We start from the raw sequence: 14,894 nt of genomic DNA on the forward strand, positions 1-14,894 counted from the left end.
CTGAGCCTCCTCATGTCTTCCCACAGGAGTGCTCCTTTCATCCTTGGGTCATGATCCACAGAGACATCCAAAAACACTGTGCGGAAGGGGGAGGCCCTGGGGTCGACAAGCCTGTCTGTACAAGGGCTCTGTCCAGAGATGGGCTGTCACGTGCAGACTGGGGCCTGGGGGATGAAGGGAAGCCAGGACTGCCCCCCAGACCGGGGGGGGGGGGGCGGTCCTGAAACATCCCCGAGCTGGGGAGATGCCTTGTTCGTCCCCTCACTTGCTGAGAGCCCACAGCTGGGCCTGGAGGTCAGGGCTCCTGGACTACAGCCCATGAGCCCTGTGGTCACTAATAAGGGGACGGGAGGGACAGGAGCCGCCGGGTCCCAAGCCAGGGTCGGGGACAGAATCCTCGCGCCCAGTGAAGCTGGTACTGCCGTCCTTCCCACGTGAGCACGGCGGGGCTCAGAGAGGGGAGCAGCCTGACCGAGGCGACCGGGCTCAGGAAGCAGGAGGGTGCCACCACACGCCCACAGCGGGGTCGGTGCGACCCTCGCGGGAAGCCTCTTCTGGGTTTCCCTTCTGGCTTTCCCGCTGGGCTCCTCAGCTCTGACCCGAGAGCAGCAACCCAAGTCAGAAACCCCGAGCCCCACCCCCTCAGCCCCACTGCTCAGTGTCGCCCTAAATGAGGGGCTGAGAAAGGACCCCTCGCGACCCACCTGCTCCAGGAGCAGGCACCACGTCTCTGTGGGCACGGGGCACGGCCGCCGCATGCATGCATGGACCACGTGCCGATTCAGGCCGCACCTCTTTTGACTCCGGGGCACCCAGGTCATTTTCACCAACCCTCATCAGCACCCACCCCCCTTTCCTGCTCTAAGCCGGGGACTCCCGGGGCGGGGGGATGGTGACACCCACCCTACAAGGCCTGCTGCCCTGGGCTCAGTGCCGCGAGAGCCCCCCCCCCCTCAGGGCACCCTCAGCTCAGGAGCACCTCCACCTAGGAACCGACAAGAGCATCAAAGAGCGGTGAAGTGACTCCTACGTCCCCACCCGGGCGGAGCCCCAGCCCCTGCTCTGGGAGTGAGGCGTCCAAGGTTTCTGCACAGACCTTTCCCCACACATGGCTTCTCAGATCTCCCCTCTCTCTTCCTGTCAAGCACCACACCTCTGTGCCCTTCCGAATGCTACTCCCTCGGGGACATTCGTCCTCCTCCAGGGAGGATTAATCACTAGCTTCCAGGGCCCCCACATCACTTTCCATCTCCTCCTTAAGTACAAGGTGGGGATGGGGCCTCAGACATTTCTGTAGCTTCAGAGGCTGGTAGAGGCTGTGGCCCAGAATAGATGAATAAATGAATGAATGAATGAATGATGGATGGATGGATGGATGGTACAGGCTGTGGGGAGTGGGGAGGTGAATGAGTGGATGCATGGACGGGTGGGTGGATAGGTGAGTGAAGGGACAGATCAGGCTCTGGGGACAGCTCAATGCAAAGGAGAGAAGACAGCTAGCTTAGGGACTCAGTTCTCAGGCAGGGGGCAGGTCATTCTGGTCTTCAGTCTCTGGAAGCAGCAGTGTGTCGGTCCAGCCCTGGGTCCCTCTGAATTCCCACAGCCTCTGAGCGCGATGGTGTGATGGCCCCTAATCCATGGTATTTAACTCATGGAGGCAAAGTGCTGACCCCAGGGCTTGTCCACATCACCCCTGTGAATGGTGAAATTATGAGTCGACATGTGATCTGTGTTTGTTACCTCCATGCACAGACATGGGCAAGCTGGAGGTTCACACACTGGTGGCCTGTGTGGTGTTTAAAATAGCTATAAACATTGAAAAGTTGAAGAGACTTTGCATAAAATGCCAGCATTTTCCAGATTTTATAAAACAAATCGGGGGCTATGGCAATTTTGGACCTTCATTCTTGCACCCCAACCCTTAGCCTCACGCAGGTGAACGAAGGCTGCTTCCTTTAGAGAGAGGCGAGCTTTCCAGTTTGCCGCAGTCCCCACCATTCCCTACGAACTGCCCAACCAGAGTGTCAACTGCCATTTTATCACTGTGAGTGCATTTTGTGGGGGCACATGGGGACAGAGTAAGCAAGAAAGTGAAATATTTCTTGCACCCATGACTCTTAAAAGTAGAAAGATGAAAGACAGAGAAGGCCATGCATTTTAAGGAAAATGGGGGAAAGCACATTCTGTGGTGGCACTAGGACTGCTGCATAATTAATAACAAGCTTACTTCTCCTGGCCCCTCCCAAGCTGCAAGGCTGGGAGCCCAGCGGGTACCTGCGGGTCCAGCCATTGGTGTCGGCATGGGGCTCTGGGCAGGGCTGGGGGCTGACGGACGCCTTTGTGGCTGAATAAACGCCGGTTCTGCTGGCAAAGAGCCACGGGGGCTCACCCCTCAGTGAGTCAGCATGTCAGAATTCATCTGAATGTCACCTAAAAAATGGACATCTGTATTTTCCCTCTCCTAGGTTATTTGTGGAAAATATTTAAAACAATGTCGTTTTCTGGCGCTGATTTCTGAGTGGAAAAGGAGAAGCCGTGGGGTGACTCTGGGAAGGTGCCCTACCCATTCTTTATCTTTACGCTCATTTTTCTACCTACGTGCCGGGCAACCTTCTAAGAGTTCAACTGACGGGGCTGGGTGGGTGGGTATTACTTTCAAACTTGGAGGATGAGAGTTTCCAAAAGGACAGAAAACGACAGAAAAATCCTTTTATGATGGACTTCAAAAGACGGAATATTCATCTTGACCTCAGTTCTGCATGACTCAGGTATACAACTCATGACAGTATCCAAGGCAGGTAATTCTGTCTGCCAAACATCAGCTCTGGCTCAGCCCGGCTCCCTCATTTATATGATGAACGCCCTGGGCCGCTGCAGGATCGCCCTGGTGACCCGGGTGGCGGCTGCTGCTTGGCGACACCGCTGCCGACAGAACCAAAGGCGGGGGGGAGGGGGAACGCAGACTCTCAGTATTAGGAACTCTATTAATATAATCTACCGTATTAATATTCCTGCAGAGAAAAAATATGATCATCTCAATGGATGATTAGAAGACATTTATCAAAAGCTACCATCTAGGGCTTCCCTGGTGGCGCAGTGGTTGAGAAACTGCCTGCCAATGCAGGGGACACGGGTTCGAGCCCTGGTCTGGGAAGATCCCACATGCCGCGGAGCAACTAGGCCCGTGAGCCACAACTACTGAGCCTGCGCTTCTGGAGTTCGTGCTCCGCAACGAGAGGCCCGCGCACTGCGATGAAGAGTGGCCCCCACTCGCCGCAACTAGAGAAAGCCCTTGCACAGAAACAAAGACCCAACACAGCCAAAAAGAAAGAAAGAAAGAAAGAAAGGTATTATGAAAATAATTTTTTTAAAAAAGCTACCATCTAATCCTGATAAAAAACATTTACGAAAATAGAAATAGATGGCTAATTCTTTAACATGATAATAAAAAAAAGATATGTCTATATGCAGCAAGCCAAAATGCAGCATTATGGGTTAGTATAGAAACTAGAAACTTCTATCCAGACAAGGCGGCCCAGTGACCTCACTGAGCTGGCCGCGGTGCCAGGCGAAGGCACAGGAAGAGGGACAGGAGTTGGCAGTGTTGGTATTTGCCGACGACATAAACTCCGGCCTGCGAAACTGAAGAAAAGCAACTGAAAAACTGTCAGAAACAACAGAAGAAGTCAGTGGGAGAGCCAGCCCACAAAATGATGCAAAAGTCAACAGCTCTTTGATACATAAATGACAGAAAATATAATGGAAGAAAAGATCCTGTTCACAAGAGCCACAAAAACATCAAACACCTAGGAATAACCTACAAAGAAGGGTGCAGGCGCTCCACAAAGAACGCCCTTCCACTCTGCTGAGTGACAGAAACAAAGACCCAGGTGGAGGCTTTTCACCAATCGTTCCTCTATTAATCTGTATGCTCAGTGCAGTCACAGTAAACATCTAGAATGGAGTTTCTCCCCCTGAAAAGATTCTCAAGTTCAGCGGGAAGAATAATCATGTGAATATAATTTGAAAAATTGAGGTGGGGCAGACATAAGGAGAACTAACCTTATCATATATTAAAGTTGATTATAAAGCTATCAGATTCAAAGCAGTGTGGCAATCATATAAAAAGAACAGAGATGAACAGAGTCAAGAAAAATGTCCATTGATCCACTTACAGATGGAACTGTCCGATAAGAGTAACACTGAAAACTCACTGAAGAAAGTAAACGCTGTTGTGAAAACTGACTAACACTTTAGGATAAAATAAAGCTGGTTCTAGATCCTACCTTCTAATAAACTTCAGATGGATTCAGTAGTTGAAAAATATTTAATATGTTAATGTATTAAAATACAAAGGGTATGAAGAAATATGGGCGAATATTTTTATAATCTTCTAAGTAGGACATGAAGTCAAAAATAAAACCTTAAAACAAAGACAAGATTGCCCATGAAAAGATTAAAAACCATTGTACAGCAGAACACATCTTTAACAAGGTGAAACGCCACTGGTTCAATGTGTGTGTGTGTGTGTGTTTCAACAAAGGACAGAAAGAAGGTTATTGCAAAGAACATAACTCAAAAATGAAAGAAGCGAAATAAGCCAATAGAAAAAACTGGGCAAAGGGCACAAACAGAAGAGATTCACAAAAGAAATACAAATGGCCAATAAACATATGAAAAGATGTTCACCTTTAAATACCAGTGATGCTTAGCTATAGTGAGGATGTGGGAAACAGGTACCCCCTCACACACCACAGGATGGGAGAGGGGAAGTTTAAAATGGGCACACTCTTTTTGGAAGGCAAAATGGTAATACCATGCATTCTTCTAAAGAAACACCCAGGGAGCAAAGACACACGTACAAGGAAATATATTGCACTGATGTAATAGCAAATAATTGGAAACAACTCAAAAGTCAATCAACAGTGGATTGCTTAAATAAATTATGACAATCATAAAAGGGAACCATATGTAGTTATTAAAAAGAGTGAGGGAGATTTGTGTGAAATGACATGGAAGGTTGTGCAAGATACACCGGTCTGTGCGAAAGCAAGATACAGAATATTCTGTCCAGTGTTGAACTCCTGTGATCTTTGTTTGACACGTGTGTGTGTGTATGTGTGTCTCTCCCAGGAGTGGACCACGGGGGACTCTCACCTTTGAAATGTTTCTGTAATGTCTGCATTTTAATAAACACACACAAACCTTTGCACTCGGAAAGAAAACACTAAATATTGAAGAATCGATTCTGATCGGCAGGGTAGCTGCTTAAGATGACAAACTGCCCATGATGTCTGCCACAATTTATGGGGAGAGAACTAATCTCATCTGTGGTATCAAATAGTGGTTCCCAAGCTGTGGTCAGACTCCTGAAGAGTCCCAGAAGTGGAGGTCCCCACGCTACTTCCCACATTTCAAAAGAAGCCTAGCACTTCTTTTATGCGTTCGGAATGGCTATCCATTAAACTAATTCATTAGGTTCCTTTGTTTTTGGCTGAAATTATCTCAACTCAGTGTGACAGCTCTGCAAGAATTTGGTGGCAGCTCTATGTCTTTGAACAATATAAAAAAGGGGAGTGGAACAATACATAAGAAAGGTTAACTTCTATTTAATTAACTAACTTTTATTTAATAAATGAAGTAGGCAAATTTCTTTCCCAAAACATATCAGCTTCCTGACTGAAAAAGAAAGAAGAAAAGATTCCGGGTGTTGCAAGTACTAAGTCTCACAGATGGAAAACACCTTATTTCCGGTTGCAGTTTAAGACCTGACCACTAGATGGTGCAAGGAGATCACACATTTTGCAACATCTCCCTCTACGAAATTCTTTTTAACATTAATAAGCACAATAAAAGCTTCCCAAAAGTAGAAAGAATGAACAATTGTGCTGGGATATGAACAGTTTGCTTTCATAAAATTGGACTCTGCCATTTCATTACTGATACAAAAATCTTCTGCCTTCCTTCCTGCACATGCAGATCCCCAAATCCACTCTAATCTCATATACTGGAAGGGCTTGCAGAAGTCCATGCAAAGTACATGTACAGAAGTTGGATTCAAAAATTCTTTTTACCTCGCGATGCCAAATGTGTTTCCTTTAATTTCACCTCAATGCCGTGACGTAAATGCTAGTGGAATCTGCCCCAAGCTAAATAAGCAATAAGCTGCATTTTTCAATACACAAACACATAAAGATGTCAGCTCAAACTGTTTACTAATTAACACTTAAAAAGACACAAATTAGATATGCGTGGCTAAGAGCAATTATAATCAAGACGAATTTCTCCAGTCATTTGGGAACTGAAAAAAATGCCTAATTGCTGGAACCAATGTTTTAAAAACTGAAATCACGCCAGTTAGCAAATATGTTCATTTAAAGAACATTCCACGTGACTACACTCTTGAGGATTGACTACAAACATAAGAACAAGGAAAATATTTAGGTATAAAATTAAAATTTTAAGCTCCTTTAGATTTATAATTTCTTCATTAAATACGTCTGCAAACAGCAGCCCATAAAAACCTGTAGCAATTAAGTGGTTAAATGAACTGCCTCCCTTGTCAGTTTTAAAGGAGTGATTAATATCAGATCCTCCCTTTACTAATTAGGCTCTCCCTTGTCTTTCAGCCTTAAAGTCGAGTGAAAATGGAGGCTGTTTGCTCCACCAGGAAGTGTGGTGGGCTAACGACGCTCCCTTGCCATGTTTTTTGAGTGTGGCACCCACAGAAGGGAGGGTGAGCTTTGTGGTTTTCCATGGAGGGTCGGCAGCAGGTGGGGAAAGGGCTTTGTGTGCGGGTCTGGAAGGCACTCCGGGTGCCGTTTCAATCACAGGAATTGTCGGCTCCTAGTTTTAGAGGCTTGCAGTGTTATGCACGCGGCATGGAATCTACAGTCGAGGCCACTGTCTCCTGGCCACCACTCGTGAGACGAGGGACAGGGCAGTCGGTGAGGGAGGCGAGGCTGCGGATGGACGGGCCACAGGGGACGGTGGGGTAGTGGGCGGGGAGGGAGGACAGACAGGCTGCAGGAAAGGTAACCGAGACACGGGAATTATTTTAGAAGCTGCTGCCCGAACTGAGGAGCGGGGGAGCTCTCACCCTGGCTGTGATGGGGCATCCATCAGATGGAGAAATAGGGTGACTGCTTACAAGGGAAATAAAGAGCGGCAGAGACAGAGAGTATTTGTATGCCCATCTTCTCACTCCGAGAGAAGATGTTTCATCACGGGGTCGGCTGTGAAATTACACTTTTCGGGACTCGTGAACAGAGAGAACCTTTTGTTTGGGCAACAGGGAGGACAATAACGGCTTCACTGGGACACAGCCCTCCGGGGCTCACGGCCACTCTCCTGCAGAGCCAGACGGCTGCCCCCCGGGGCAAGGGGGCCAGGTCAGGGCCAGAAAGCACCCCCCACCCCCGCCTTTGCTGCCGACAGCTGCCACTGGCTTGCTCCCTGGTCGCCTCCCAGGGCGGAGGGGAGGTAAGCAAACACCCTCTCCTGCCTCGGGGTAATGTACATGGCGAAGCCCCTACTCTGAGCCTCGGAAGGACGCGGACGGCAGGGGACGTGGCTGCTAGAGGGCGGGGTCGGGCAGCAAGGAGGCGGGGCTCAGCGATGGGGACCAGGAGAGGGACAGCTTCACAGCGGGAATTGGTTTACAACCTTGGCTTCTCCGCTTCAACAGCCCATGCCACCTGAGCGCGTCTGAAGAATTTTTCCCCCAAAATCTGCCGGATGGCATGGGCCCTGATTTTAATCATGACCTCCCTTGGGGGCCTTTCATGAAACGTGACCAGGTGCTGCGTACCCCACGACTGCCGGGGCCTCCCGCCAGTGCCACAGCAGCAGGCTTGGGACCAGCGCTCCGGCCAGGGTGGGATCCCTGGGCCTGCACGCCAACCTGAGGAGGGGGAGGCCGGGGGACTCGCCCCGGGGTCCAGCCTCGGTGGCAGATTTGGCATGCTACCCCGGGGGGCTCGACTCGAAAGCTGTGTCCCTCCAGTACGCTGTGCTGCCTCCATTGTCTACACTGCCCACAAACGTCCCCGCAGACGCTCGGTATCTACACACCCACGCGGCAGGCGGCTCCGGCCCACACCGCCAGCGAGCCTCCTCCCACCTTCCTGCTGGCGGGCCGAGCGGTACGCTCTTGCTCGAGCTCGCCAGATTCTCGGGTTGGCGGGCTGGAGGTGCACTGTCACCCACCGGGGGGAGGCGACACCTCATCTCTTTGCATCTGTTGCTCAGTTCACGGCGGGTCCGCGCTGCGGCGATGAGGGCCGCTGGGGACAGCACGCCTGGGCTGGCTGTTGGAGATCCCTCGGGTCCCTGATCACCAGGCTCAAGGCTGATGGGCTGATGGGGCTAGTTCAGGGGCTGACCTGTCCCCGAGGCTAAATGGTGGTGACAGGGCGCACGCCAGGCTAGAATTCAGAAGCATCCCCCAGGCAGGGCAGGGTGAGTAACGTTCAAGTTGGCAGGAGAGCCAGCCCACGCCAGTCCTGGCCGGGAGGCAGCGTGCTGCCTTCAGGGGCGAGCACTCCCGCTTCCTTTATAGCCGGGGTCACCCAAGCCCAGGTTTCTGCTGTGAGCTGGGGTGACACCACCTCTCCCAGGGCGCACGGACGGATAAGGGAGGGGAGCGCCTGCCCCAGACAAAGCAGCCCCCACCGATGCTGGGCTCTTCCCGCTGCTTGGGAATCCCAGCCGAGATCCAAGGGGGTGTTCGGGACAGGCAACAAGACAGTGCAGGCCACGGTCAGCCCTGAAGTCTCCTGCCTTCTTGGGGGAGGGCGCTTGGCTTGATAGTGTAAACGTGAGCAAAGCAAACTCCCGGTGGGGCACCCCTGCCCCAAGACCCCTCCCCAAGCACATCCCCCCGCCCCCCCAGGGCAGTCAGACTGGGAATGGAAAGGGGCAAAATCATCCTGACTAGGGGGACCCCCAGCTACTCAGGGCCAACCCACGGAGCCCGAGTGTGAGGCCAGGGGGCCGTGGGCAAAGCTGCTCCTCGGCCTCCAACCCTCGGAGCTATGCTGAGTTCAGCGGCTAAAAGGGGCAAGTTCCAGTTTATTTACGGAGAAAGTCCTCTGACCTTGTTGCAGCAGGAGGAGCCCGTTCACCAAACTGTGTAGATGTCAATATACTAATTACCATTAAATGCACGTGGATGGCCGGTGGAAGTAACTTTTAAATCCTCAGATTAAATGAAAATCTCCACAGCATCCTTGACTTCAGTGGTATTTGTGATGGTTTTACACCCTACTTAGCGTTTCTAACCCCTCCCCATTTCCCGACATTTTCTTTAACTCTAATTTCTTTCAACAGAGAACACAGACGTGTGTTTTTAACTCATCACTGAAAACAAGGAAGCAAGCCAAGCTTGGTCGACGGGGCTGCCTCTGCTCCGCCACCAGCAAGAGGGCAGCTCGCCAGGCTGCCGCAGGACAGACTTACACCGACTCTCCCCGCTTCCTGTGGACCGGCGGAACAGTGGTAACCATGACCGAGCCCAGGACGGCAGCCGCTGATAACGAGCCGGGCGGCGGCCACAGCAGGTGCTGTTCTAAGCCACTTCCATGACTGTCTTGGTCAAAGCCATAAATGCTACGCGGCATTTTTATTACTGTCCTGATTTTACGGAAGAGGAAACTGAGCTTCAGAAAGGTTACGTGGAGGAACTGAGGATTCCGCCGCGCCGGGCTCTGCTCAGAGCACCCGACATCGAGACGACGCGTTCAAACCAAACACCTTTTTGGCCCTTTAGTGGGGAAGAGAGTTAAGAGAACTTAGGGTGGTTTCCACCACATGTACTGGCTCTACACTGGGCTCTCTCCTACTTCACCCCGTCCTGGTAACCTGAAGGCCCGGCCGGGGTCAGAACCCAGGTCCATGGGCCCCCCAGCTACCACTGTCCCCATCAGCCCCATCAGTAGGACAGGGAGAAACAGACTTTACATCGTAACGGAGCGGATTTGGAGTATGACACGCTAGGTCTCAATCTTGTCTTGGGTATTATTATTACTATTATTATTTCACCTCTCAGTCTCAAGTTCTGCCCCATGAAATGGGGAGGAACAATGCCACCTGGTCGACTTGGGGTGAGAATCGGCGATGACGGAGGTAAAGCCCAGGCCCAGAGCGGAGCATGTAGGAGGTGCTTAAATGAACGGGGCTCTGGTTACAGCCCAGGAGGATGGGTGGGGAGAGAAGGGGCGACATTCACAGCTGCCCAGTCTCTGGCACTCACCACCTACCCCGGGTGATGAGCAATTGCTGTCCGCAGTGCTTCACACATCTGTCCATTTAGTGGTCGTGAGACAGGTTCTACCGTTATCCTGGCTTTAAGCACAGAGGGGGCGTGACCACCGGACCCCCACGCGCGCCCCTTAAGGTCTGTGTGACCTTGTCCATCCTGAAAGGTCACAGGCCACGCGTGGCCCTGCTTCACCGCCTGCAGCCAGAGCAGGTCCCGGCAAAGGCATGCCACATAGGCTCGCTGACGCCACCCTGTGTGGGACCCCAAGCAAAGGCAGTCTGTAAGCGGACGGCCGCCTCAGTTTGGAGCAAGGCTGACCTGGGGCTGCTTATTGCACATGTATATTTCCGGTGTGGTAGCCAGACATTCTATTTCCTAAGTTTACCCCCACCCCCCAAAATCTATAGATGACAATCACGTTGGTTTTTATGATTTACTGAAAATCAAAGACAAAAGGGGACTTTTTTGTCTTGTTTTTGCTATGACAGGTTTAGAAATTTGTTGTACTACATTGATTCAATTTCCCTTGATTTCAGCCATCTTTCAATAACGCAACCTGCTTCTGCAAGCTGCGTACACAACAGAAAACCCAGAGGAACTGAGAATATTGAAATGGTTCTACCATTTCCATCTTTGAGACAAATGTGCCTCTCAGAGGAGAACGGGTTGCAAGCATGTGACCACTTAACAACCGTCTACACGTGAAAGAAGACACACACGCTAACGCTGTCTTATGAAAGTGGGGAGACCACCGGCAGGTCTGACCCCTCGCTTGATTTCCATTATCTCAACACTCTCTTTCTTCGGAGTTGTCACATGTGCTCCAATCCTGGATTTCTTTCTTTTATGTCAGGAAAACATCCAAACCCTTTCAAAACAAGCTGCCAAGTGGGGTCTGGCTTATCAAGCACAATGGAATGTACCGTGATCCTTCCTCTAAATCATGAAGAGCCTCTGACATTTCCCCAAACTCCTACTGGTGGCAAATAATAAAACAGAAGGAGGAAAAACCAACTCTGCACACCGCCCCCCCCCCACAACCTCTACCTTCTTTACGCCATGACATTTTTTTAAAAACGAAGCAGAATTGATTGTTCTGTGTATCACGTAAAACCTTCTGTCTTATTACTTTAGTATACACGTTAAAAGTGAGTTTCTTTTTCTCAGAAATAAACTTGAATGAAATGAACGTATTTTTCTTAGAGGGTCACCCCACACCTAGGTCCCTCCTGTTCCTGGAACACAAACCCTAATGGGGATGGGAGACCCTGGGTCGAGTGAGTGATGACCTAGGCCCCCAACCGGTCCCACTCTGGGAAGCTTGCTTACCTCTTTTTCAATTTCTGCCAGAGATTTGATGGTGATTCCCAAGAGATCAAAGGGCTGCATCTGAAAATACAGATCAAGTCATCCTTTTAAACAGCTGGAAAAATGCTGCTTCACATTTGCTCTTATTCACAATTGTGACACTTCAAACCCCCTTGTGATCTGGCGTCTTCTCCACTCCTTTTCCATGGAAACCATCAGTGTGACTGTAGTGATGAGTGAGGGTGAATGGACCAAGTAGCAGGAGCAGACTCAGAAAACCTGGCCGTCACCGGCGTCCCTTCTGGAGGGGACCCCGGCCTAGGCACCTGTCTACAGCACCCGGGGGGCGGGTCATGGCTCTCCTGAGAGACCATGACTGTCACCAATAATTTCTGCCTCTTGTCTCTCCCTGCCCACAGGAAAAGCCCGTGTGCTCTTTCTGCAGCGGCTGGGATGAAGGTGCCCACGGCTTCCCCACACCGCCCTGACATCCGCGTCTGTGTGCTGGAACGGGTCTAAGGAACTCCACGAGGCAGGCAGCCAACCTTCTGCCTGGGACTCCTTGGCATCAGAGAAGGAGCTGGAGGGAATTCCAGGTCTTTGAAAATGCAAGGTAAATGAAGTAACTGCCCATCAACTGTCGTTTAAGAAGTCAGTGGTGGTGGAAAATGGTAACACTGCATTTTAATAGGTGTTTCTGTAACTTCATAGAGATGGGGACCTTTCTTTAAAACGCTGGCTTTTCCAGACAGCATGAAAAATCAAATGCACATGGCAACAAAGGTCAGCTGGAGGCCCAGAGAAGCCTGGGAGGCAATGATGCACGGTGAGGGCTGGAGGGAACCTGGTCTCCGAGGTCCCTGGTCCGAGTCCCCTCAGGGACCATCAGTGGTCTGTATTCCCGAGGGGTACCAGCCCAGCCTTCTGCAGCCCAGGCGCCGGGGATGAACAGGTGAAACCTGCGAATCTCTGACAAAAACCCGGGGCCTTCGCGGTTCTGAAGTGCAGCCCAGAGGCGGGGGATTTCCTTGGAGGGGTGGTAGAAAGAGGCCGGCTCTGAGCCCAAGGACCTGGATTCTAACTGGGCTCAGTGCCCCTTCGTGATGCAGCAGCGGCAGGTTAATCACTCGAGCATTTCCTCTCCGGTTACAAAGCACTGCGGGCGGGCCCTGCCGGCTGGGCTGCTGAGATTAAACACAGAAGCGCAGGGAAGCGCTTGCACGGGGCTTGGCCCGAATCCGCCTGCCTGAGCACTTGCTGAGTCGGCAGAGGCCGATCTTGGGACAGGGCCACCGGATTAGGCACTCAGCTCCTGGGGCTGCTCTGCCAGTAGCCACAAAACAGTTTGGCTTTCTCCTGCTGCCAGCCCGAGCGGCCCGGGATCCAGCAGAGGTCCAGCTGTTGTATCATTAGGCTCTAACTGCCCCACTAAACTTTCCTGATTGGAGCCAGTGCGCAGGACAGAACAGCCTCTCCAAGGGAGTGGGCGGGAGAGGCGCCAGCGTCTCCATGGCAACACGGCCAAGTGGAGCCGGCTGAAGTTACTCATGCTCCGCAGGTCAAGTCACGAGCGTTTTTCAAGATTAAGCTGCTTACCAGAGGGTTCGGAGGAGGCCTATTATATTTCATGAAAACGGAAACTCCAGTGCAGGTCAAATCGCCAGCTGGGTGGTTTTAAGCTGGGTCCAAGAAAAACACTGAAGGATTCTTCAGCTGGTGCCCAAACTAGTGCCTTCATGTTTATTAGCTACTCAAAGCAAACTTCTGCGGAAAGGATTTTAAAAAGCCCAGAAGCCAGCGTGGTCCGGGCCTGCACAGCTGAGGGAAGGCCACTGCCACACTGGGGGGCAGGCACCACCGGAGAGAGGGCACAGGGGTGCCAGGCGGGGCCCGCAAAGCTGTGCGTGCTGGGTGCCTCTCACGATCTGGGTTCTGGCCTTCAGACCCAGCTAGCTCACTCAATCCCTCTGTCACTAAAGATGGCTCAAGGGCCCAGCCTGGCCTCCGTTGCCTCACGTGTATCATGGGGTCCGTGATAGCCTGCAGTGGGCGGGAGACCCACAGCTGTAGGGCACCCTGCACTAGCAGGCCCAGCCCTGCCGTTCTTGGGATGCCTGCGATTTAGAGCAGAGAACTTGCTCATCACGGAATGCAGCAACGGCAATGGGGAAGTGAGGCAGCTTTCTTTCTGCTGGACATTGACTTTGTTAAATAAAAAAGAACGGAAATTCTTAAGGTGAGCTTGCAAAGCAAGAACGTTTACAGCCGGTGAAGTTCAGTACATTTTACCATCGCATTTGAATCAAAAAGGCCTGGCTGCGGCTGAGTCTGAGTGTGTCTGCTGGTCTGTCTCGCTCCCTCCCCACCCTCATCCCTTCTTTTACTTCTCAAGCACCCACTACGTGCTGCATTGGCTGAAGGGGCCCAGGGAGGAACACGACCCACTTCCGGCTCTCAGGCAGCCCTGCTGTAGGCTGCAGGGCTGAGCTTCCGGCGGCGGGGGGGGGGGGGTAGAACACGAGGACAGCAGTGATTCTGGCAGGGGTAGGGGCAGGGGAGTGGGGCAGAAGGGGAGGGCGATCGTGCTTAAAACTTACACTTTCTGGAACACAAGAAAACTTCTCTGAAATCATAAATGGCACACCATCCATTGCTGCAAAAGAAGAAAAAAAGAAACGAAATGGCATTGCAGACATCACTGATGTTCAGCACCTTGAGATACTGACACAGACAGTACAGGCCCGTCAGGGGCTGGAGCCGGCCGACACGTGCACAGGTGAGTTGGGCCGAGGGCAACGGGTGCCCGGGTACCGTTCCTGCTCCCAGGAAGGACACACACCTGGTGAGCGAGGCAGACACCCCGCCGAAGTGCAGACGAGCTGTGAGAGCAGGGAAGGGTCCAGAGCCCACCCGGGGTCCAGCCTGCAAGCGGCGGGAGCCAGCGAAGGGCTGGTGGCAGGACAGAGGCGCACGAGGGCGGAGGGGACAAGGCCGGGCTCGGCGAGGAGGTGGGCAGTAAGCGCGTTCCTGAGACATCCTTCCAGCTGGGCCTGATCACAGCCAGCCTGTCAGGCTCCCGGGAAAGGTCCAGGTTGGAGGAAAGAGTGGTTCTGGAGTCAGACAGACTGGGTTTGGACGCTGGCCACGGCTTTGGGTGCGCTGGAGTTTAAAAGGAAGACTGCGCGGCCTGCGGAGGAGTAGGTGTGAGCCGTGTGAGGCTCCGCCCCCGGCGCCCACGTGCTCGGCAGGCGGGGCTGCGCGGCCACCATCGCCGGCTCCTGGTCCGCTTTCCTGGGCTGAACCGAGGCTCCCCTGTCTGCTCAGT

The 14,894-nt window shown here is 52.1% G+C and overlaps 1 protein-coding gene across 5 annotated transcripts in view; it reads right to left on the reverse strand.

Moving 5' to 3' along the window:
- MVB12B (multivesicular body subunit 12B) overlaps positions 1-14,894 on the reverse strand; it is a 266,327-nt gene that overhangs the window by 13,061 nt on the left and 238,372 nt on the right. For all 5 annotated transcript variants that reach the window (XR_010841852.1, XM_067040715.1, XM_059073140.2 and 2 more), the window contains 2 exons: positions 14,167-14,222; positions 11,591-11,650 (listed from right to left, as the gene is read on the reverse strand). Coding sequence is in view for 4 of the 5 variants with exons in the window: in XM_067040715.1 (XP_066896816.1) it covers positions 11,591-11,650; positions 14,167-14,222 (116 nt within the window). In the remaining variant the exon portion in view is untranslated. The remainder of the gene's footprint in view (positions 1-11,590; positions 11,651-14,166; positions 14,223-14,894) is intronic.

This window comes from Kogia breviceps, chromosome 8, assembly GCF_026419965.1.
Source record: "Kogia breviceps isolate mKogBre1 chromosome 8, mKogBre1 haplotype 1, whole genome shotgun sequence".
In the NCBI taxonomy this organism is placed as follows: domain Eukaryota; kingdom Metazoa; phylum Chordata; class Mammalia; order Artiodactyla; family Physeteridae; genus Kogia; species Kogia breviceps.